At 51.1% G+C, this 8,119-nt stretch overlaps 1 protein-coding gene across 2 annotated transcripts in view; it reads left to right on the top strand.

Annotated features, from left to right (window-relative positions):
* Positions 1–4,504: 4,504 nt before the first annotated feature.
* Positions 4,505–8,119, top strand: part of PAK6 (p21 protein (Cdc42/Rac)-activated kinase 6) — a 9,623-nt gene continuing 6,008 nt past the window's right edge. For both annotated transcript variants that reach the window (XM_004687923.1, XM_004687922.1), the window contains exons 1-2: positions 4,505–4,708; positions 5,501–6,157. In XM_004687923.1, the coding sequence (XP_004687980.1) occupies positions 4,505–4,708; positions 5,501–6,157 (861 nt within the window). The remainder of the gene's footprint in view (positions 4,709–5,500; positions 6,158–8,119) is intronic.

The raw sequence follows: 8,119 nt of genomic DNA, 5'->3' as shown, positions 1-8,119 counted from the left end.
CACAGAGATGCATCCCAGTCTGAGGAAGCACCCTCAGCACTTCTCCCCTAGGTTGGGGCAAGGTGTCAGATGGGGGGCGAGGGAGGCAGTAGGGGTCACCACAAGCCCGCCTCTGCCTAGTTCTACTTCAGTCTCAAGCCCACATCACTGCGGTCAGGCTAGGCTATAGGGATCCTCATTGATGGAAAAGCTTCCTCCTTCTTCCTCCTTCTTCCTTCTACTTCTTTCCACTTTCCTCCTCAGGAATATCTTTAAGAAAAGCTCCCCCACTCGATGGATTAAATGTGCATGCAAAGAAATGGAATGGCACCTTTAATCAGGCATGGCCTGATTTGATTTTATACCACAGATTCATGGCTGGTGTAGCAACAACCCTCCCATAGTCCTGGACCCTTGAGCTTAGGTCAGAAGATAGGAAACTGGGGTGGAAAAAGGAGACCTAGAAATGGCAGACTTAGGAACCCTGTGTGGCTGGGCAGTTGTGCCCTAAGAACCCCAGAGCATTGCAGAGATGCGGGAAACACTGGAGGCTCAGGGGTCTCGCTGCCAATAACTGCATCATTGGATATCTGAGTGGGTCTCTTAGGAACTCAGTCTTCATGGATCTCTCTTTTTTGAAAAATATTTTGGGGGCCTCTCTGGTGGCACAAGGAGTTAATAGTACAACACTATGAAGCTGTCCACAGCCACTGCACCATGAGTTCAATCCCCGGCCAGGGAGCTGACCCACATGGTGCAGCAGACCTCTCCTGACTCGCCCGCTGCTCCGCTCAGCAGTGTACTTTAGTGGATCTGCCTGTTCTGCTCCCCACTCTGTCTCTGGTGAATCTTCTCAGCCACCCCCACCCTGCCCCACACCTCCAGCCTGTACCCAAGTTTTTGTATGCATAAATAAATAAATCTTTAAAAAGAAAAATATTTTGTTTTCCAGAAAAGTAGTCCATCAAATTTAGAAGAGTAGAAAGATGGGGTAGGAGGAAATTACCCATAGCCCTGCCATTTGAACACAACAATGACTCTTTTGCTGTATTTTCTTCAAACATTTGTTGGATTCCTACTGTATTCACAAATTGATCTAGGAGAAATTTAGGAATAATCCCCTACTCCTAAATTGTGCCTTTCAAAGTTCTGCTTTGGACAAAGAAAAGCTTGACAGTAATTTGTTCCTGGGGCTCCTGGATATGGACAGGTTGGGTCCCACCAGGTAGGGGGCTCCAGAAGAACCCCCAAACTTGGGCTCCACATAGCCACTCAGAAGGGAGTCGGGCAGGAGGTGACTAACCTGTGGGTTCGCTCTCTTGCCTTCCTTCCCTCCCACTCCCACCAGCTTTGTTATTTGAACTTTCACATTTAGATCCAATTAATTTGGGAGTGTGATACGAATTCATTTTTCAGGCTTCTTTTTTTTCCCTATGAAAATCTAATTGCTTCAGCTACTTTTATGGAAAAGATCATCTGTTCCCCACCGTGCTGCAGTGTCAGCTTTGTCATAGATTAAGTGACCTTGTATGTGGAGCTCTATTTCTGGACTCTCTTCTGTTCCCTCGGTCTATTTGTCAATCCTTGTGCCAATTCCACACTATATTAGTCACTGTCATTTTATAATCTGTCTGAGAGTGTCATCTTGATAGCTAGAAATTTTGATATCTAGTAGCATAATCCTCTAACTTTGTTCTTCAAGATGTCTTGGCTCTTCCTAATTTTTTTCTATTATGTTTTACAATCAGTCTGTTGATTCCTACCAAAAGGAATATGTTAGTGCTTTGACTGAAATGGAAATAACTCTGCAGGTTAATTTGGAAATAACTGATAGGTTTATAACACTGAGTCTTCTAATCTGTGGCCATTCTTTAATATCTTTAATAAACATTTCATGTTTTTTATTGTAGAAAACATCTTTAATTAGATCTATACCTATATATGTGATCTCTCTTTTTTTAAGATTTATTTTTCTTTATTTATGTATACAGGAACTGGAGTGTAGGCCAGAGGTGTGGGAGGTAAGAGGATACATCAGAGACAAAGTGGGGAGCAGCACAGGCAGATCTACTGAGATATGCTACCGTGGGGAGCAGCAGATGAGACAGGAGAGGTCTGCTGCACCCTGTGTGTCACCTCCCTGGCCAGGGATCAAACTCAGGCCACAGTGGCTGCTGACAGCTTAATAGCACTGAGACTTTAACCCCTTGCACCACCAGGGAGGCCCCTTGATATTTTTAATGTAAATTAGTAATAGTATCTGAGGGTGTTCTCCTTGATAACACTTCAGACAGCAGATGAGAGGTTAATTTTTTTTCCTCCTAAGCCCATTTCTCCAACTCTCTTACAACAAGTGGGTGTTCAGTTCAATTCAGTTGAGATACTACTTGCCTGGAGTTAGCACAGACCCACGGGCTTAGCCCCACAAGCCACCTCCCAGGTCGCTTGTTCTTCTGTGGGGTGGAGGGTCCACACATGTTGTGTCATTCAGTAATTTGCTAGAATGGCTTGTGGAACACAGAAGGGCACTTGATTTACCATTACCTGTTCGTGTAAAAGATACAACTGCGAAACAGCAGAATAGCAGAGATGTATGGGACAAGGTGTGCAGGGAAGGGCACCCTGGCGTGTTAACCAGCTTGAATCTTATCCTTTAGACGGTTTCATGGACGGGCCCTCCCTGGTGGCACAAGGGGTTGGGGCCCAGCACTATGAAGCTATCCACAGCCACTGCAGCACAGGTTCGATCCCCATCTAGGGAGCTGACCCACATGGTGCAGCAGACCTCTCTTGTCCTGCCTGCTGCTCCCCTCAGCAGTGTAATTCATCCATCTGCCTGTTCTGCTCCCCATTCTCTCTGGTGAATCCTCTGGCCTATACCCCTCTGGCCTGTGCCCCAATTCTTGTATGCATAAATCAATAAATCTTCAATGAAAAAAAAAAAGAAGTTTTCATGGAGGCTTCGTTAGCTTAAACCACTAACAATTGCTGATAATGATTAGCTCAGTCGTCTGCTCCTCTCTCCACCCTACAGTGGGAGCAGGGGCGACTGAAAGTTCAGTCTTGTCATGCTAAGGACCCTAAGGATTTTAGCAGTTGCATGCCAGGAACCAGGGAAAAGACCAAATGTCTATTCCCACTGTACTACAGAACTTTATCTAAGATTCATTTTCTGTTGCTGGCATGTAGAACAACAAACGACCTCTCAGAGTGGGCACCACCTGCCTTCCAGGTCTGCAACTTCTTCCAGGACCAGAAAAATGCTCTTTCCAGAGCAGAAGCCAAAGGAGATCATCACAGACCTGAACTCAAAAGCATTGGGTAGTTGGATGACCCAAGCATTCAATTCAGGAAACAAGCATGTTTCTTGAAACCTAAAAATAGCCTTTCCAGGTGACATGAGAACCCACTGAGTATATTTTACCACAATAAAGAACAATTTTAAGAAACAAACTAAAAAGCAGTTTGAGTCACTTCAGATGCCAGAGCATTCAAGTGGGCACTCCTGGCACCTCTTTGGAAGAGTCACTTTTCCTCCTGGGTTTCTGGTTTCTCTTTTCCAAATCTCCTGGTCTATTACTCCTAGTTATTGATGGAGCTCAGGAGGACTTAAGCAATCCCAAATCAGGAAGGTGAAGGCTAGAGGTTTGACTCGTACTGAGTTTTGAGACCTGAAAGAAAAGTGAGGCTTGCAGAAAGGGAAGCTTTCTCTTCCCTGGAGAGCTTTGGTCCTCAGATAACCGCCCCTCGCCACCCCAAGTGTGCCCTTCCCCCAGGGACTTTCTGGAATTGGGCAGAATTCCTGGTAACTAATGGGGACACTTCAGGTTTCCTGATCTGGGGCGTAATAGTCCCAGACTAGGTAACATGCCTATGAATGAGTGAGCAGGCTTTTTATGAAAGTGGCCAATCACATCAATGGGGTTTCTGTAGTAGAACCATCCCAGGATAAATCCAAGTTGAATGTGATGAAAAGCAAAAAAGAAACAAATATTAACATATTGCTGGATTCCATTAGCTGGTTTTGCTTAGGATGTTCACAAGTAAGAGTGGTTCTATTTTTCCTTTCTTGTGCTGTGCTATCTGGTTTAAAAATCAAGGCCATGCTCCATAAAATGAGTTTGCCTGCTTTCCTCCCTTTTTCCCCCTTTTTAAAATTCTTTGACAGTGCAATGATATTTGTAATGGGCTTTGGGTCTGATAAAAACACACCCCCAGAGTCTGACTGCTCAGCAGGGGACTTGGCACAGACAAGAAGACAGACACCTCTTTTCCTTGTTTATAGTCTGTGTTGGCTTATTTATGGTGCTTTTGTTTCTGGGACTGCTCTGCTGGGAGCTAACAGTCTCCCTGAGGAAGTATGAATGAGAGGTGAGGGAAGCCCTGGGCCTGGACAGAGGACTGGGAGAGTGGGGGGCAGGGTCTGGAGCCTGGGGCCCTAGCACCCGCTGCAGCCCTATGCTGCCAGGGTCTGACTCCAGAGAGGCCAGCTGGAGCTCAGTGTGGCCCTTCCCATGCAGGCACCATGTTCCGAAAGAAAAAGAAGAAACGTCCTGAGATCTCGGCCCCTCAGAACTTCCAGCATCGAGTCCACACCTCCTTTGACCCCAAAGAAGGCAAGTTTGTGGGCCTCCCCCCACAATGGCAGAATATTCTGGACACGCTGCGGCGCCCCAAGCCGGTGGTGGACCCCTCACGTATCACTCGGGTGCAGCTTCAGCCCATGAAGGTAAGGAGGGCCCCTGGGACCTCAGCCTCTCCCACTCCACAGAAAATGGAGCCTGGCAAGGCACCTGGAGGAACCACCCAGTCACCAGCGATCAATTATCCCGCTGTTTTCATTCCCAGCTATCAGCATCTGTTCTCTCCTGGGTGACCCAGGGAGGAACTCAAGGGAGGAAGACCCAGGGGAGTCCCTCTCTGCAGGGTGATAGGATTGCCAGATTTAGCAAATAAAAATAGAGCACACCCAATAAATGTGAGTTCTCGAGAACAAATCATTTTTAGTGTAAGTATGTCCCATGCCAGGACCTCTAGCCCTGTGCGGCTGGGGTTCTCACAGACCAGGGGGATTCAGTTGTGTGGACCAAGAATGAGGGATAAAAGAGCCTGGGAGGGGTGGGGTCAGGGCCACCAAGTGTGGAGGTCCGTCCTGGACCTCCGCAGAGGGCCCTGGGGACTCTCAGAGGCCACAGAGACCACAGGTTAGATCTGGAGCCCCTCCCTTGCCTTGCCACAGCTTCCCAAGCTCAGCTGCCCATGCCATTCGATGTGCTGGATTGTGACCCCATGGTTATCACATTGTTTGTCTTGCTGGACTTTGGCACCAGAAAATGGGCTTTTTCCCGAGGCCCTGCACCAGCTGGGCTGACCGGCTGAAGGCCCTGGTGAATGACTGGAAGATTAAGGGCTGGATGAAACGAGGTCCCTACTAGGCTCCCACAGGAGGTTCTCTGACCTGGTCCAAGAACCCCTCTCCCCCGCCTTCCTGCTGCTCACCGCCTCCCCCTCTCCCCTGCAGACAGTGGTGCGGGGCAGCTCCATGCCCACCGACGGCTACATCTCAGGGCTGCTCAACGACATCCAGAAGTTGTCGGTCACCAGCTCCAACACCCTGCGTGGCCGCAGCCCCACCAGCAGGCGGCGGGCACAGTCGCTGGGGCTGCTGGGGGATGAGCATTGGGCTGCCGACCCAGACATGTACCTGCAGAGCCCCCAGTCTGAGTGCACTGACCCCCACAGCCTCTACCTCAGCTGCAACGGGGGCACACCAGTGGGCCACAGGCAGACGCCGTGGCCTGAGCCACAGAGCCCACGGGTCCTGCCCAATGGACTGGCCGCGAAGGCACATTCCCTGGGGCCTGCGGAGTTCCAGGGTGCCACGCAGCGCTGCCTGCAACTGGGCGCCTGCGTGCAGAGTTCCCCATCCGGCACCTCACCCCCTGCAGCCACGGGCAGGCGTGGGACCAAGGCTGCCAGGCATGGCTCTGAGGAGGCTCGGCCACAGTCCTGCCTGGTGGGCTCCACCTCCCGAAGGCCTGGTGGGGAGGGCAGCCCGAGCCCCAAGACGCAGGAGAGCAGCCTGAAGCGCAGGCTGTTCCGAAGCATGTTCCTGTCTACTGCAGCCACGGCCCCTGCAAGCAGCAGCAGCAAGCCAGGCCCGCCGCCACAGAACAAGGTAGGTCAGGCGGGGACACCTTCGGCGGTCACTCTCTCAGGAGGGCAGAGGAGCCTGGCTGGCAGGCATCTACTGGGGAACGCATGCCAGGGACACAGGCCCTGCCCGGCCTCCCACTCACGAGTCAGGTTGGGCAGAGCAGAGGAAACAAAGCAATTAAGAGAAACATTCAGCCTCAGCTGAGCCCTGACTCCCCAAAGGTTCGACACCAGAGTCAGAGGTTGTAAATCAGGCCATTTTCTGGGCCCCTTCAAAGGGATTTACAGTGCACTTCTGCCTCCTGGGATGTGTCTAGGTAGACACTGGGAGGTAGGCGCACTTGAAAATGCACATCTTTTTTTTTTTTTTTAATAATATACTAGTTTATTTTTACATCATGTTGTGCATTCTTGCATCTCAGTTGTAATCTCCGTGGGCTTCCCATCACCAAATCACCCGTGTGCTATCACCATAGTCCAGGAAAATGCACATCTTTAACCCCAAGCCCCCAGTGCTGAGCGATCCCCACCAAGCTGCAGAGAGGGGGTCTAAAGCACGGGGCAGAGGAGGGGCTCTGCCTCCAGTTCCCAGAGTGCTTTCGGCCTCCTGCCCTCCCAGCCCTCCTGAGCCCCTGAGTCCTGCAGAAGCTCCAGGCTCTCCTCCCTGAGGCACAGAAATGTGCCTGTTAACCCCTCTTCCCTTCCATTTTTCAGGGGCTGCTGCTTTAATTTTTCAGTAGCAATTGATCCCAAGTTTGTGTGTCCTATGAAAAGCAATGGGACTGGATTCGCCTAGCTCCAGAGCAGACTTTTGGCCTCTGTGACAGCCTCAAATGCACATCTTTTTCTTATGAAAAACCCTCATGGTGACATTTCATGGCAGGCCGGGGCCGGGGAGAAGGACGCTTCCTGTATCTCCAATGCCCAGTGACACCCTGTCCGTGGTGACAGAAATGTCCTTTCCCTTATGTTGGGTGAGACGACTGGCTGTGGGGGAAGCAAGCCCAGGTGTCTCAAGTGAATCAGGGATGGGGGTGGGGCACTGCGCCCGTCTCTGGCTTACGAGAGCTTTTCAAGCCTGGCATCTCCCTCAGGGACAGCACTGCTTCCTGGGGGACAGGCGGAAATGAGCTCAGGCTGCAGCATGAGGGCTGAGAGTCGGAAAAAGAAACAACTGCTGACAGTGCAAGAGACTGCTCCTCCCTGAGCGCCCTTCAGAACCAGGCGGGTCCTCACATCAGAGATGGCTCCAACGTAGTCTAGCCTACACTGTGGGTGGGGGCAGTTGGGGTGTGGCCTGAACTCTCTTTCTAAGTCACTGCCAACCTGAGACACCCAGGAGAAGATTCTGGGCTTTGTGCACTACCACCTCCTTCCCCCACTGGGACAAAAGGCAGGCTGAGGTGTCCCTGTGAGGTAGAGGTGTGATGAGCAGGTGTGATACGCCCCATGTGAGGAAAGGAAGCATCTGGGAACTGAGGGGTCTCTGGAAGGCTGTGCCCTTGGAAAGCCAGTCCCCAGAAAACTCAGGACAGTGCATACTGCCAGGGAGGTGAGATCTGGAACTCAGTTGCTCTCCCGGCTCTTGGGAGTCTTCTGAGATTTGTCAGCACTGGGATGAGCACTGACCTGCTTATTCTGAGTGCCTGCCAGCACCCCACAGCAGGGGAACAGGCCCTTACGAGCAGCTACTAGGGCTGTCCCCAGATCCTTGAGGAAGGGGTGGTTGTTGTGCGCTCAGAGACACCACAGTTCCAAATCTAGGGTTGTTTCCTTCCCCGCACCTAGACCATTCCTTTCTAGATGAATACTGCCAAGCCAGCTTCTCAAGGCCAACGGAGAGCCCTCTGGGTTGCCCTGGCCTGGGCTTCTCAGCCATACACTACTGATGTTTGCATCAGATGCTCCTTGGTGGAGGGGTGCCCTGCTCATGGTAAAATATTTAGTAGTGGGCCCTCCCTGGTGGCGCAGCGGGTTAAAGCAC

The sequence above is a fragment of the Condylura cristata genome, unplaced genomic scaffold (assembly GCF_000260355.1).
Source record: "Condylura cristata isolate star-nosed mole 26May11 unplaced genomic scaffold, ConCri1.0 scaffold00023, whole genome shotgun sequence".
Classification (NCBI taxonomy): Eukaryota; Metazoa; Chordata; class Mammalia; order Eulipotyphla; family Talpidae; genus Condylura; species Condylura cristata.
Note: the sequence above shows the minus strand (reverse complement) of the source record. Positions and strands in the feature narration are given on the sequence as shown.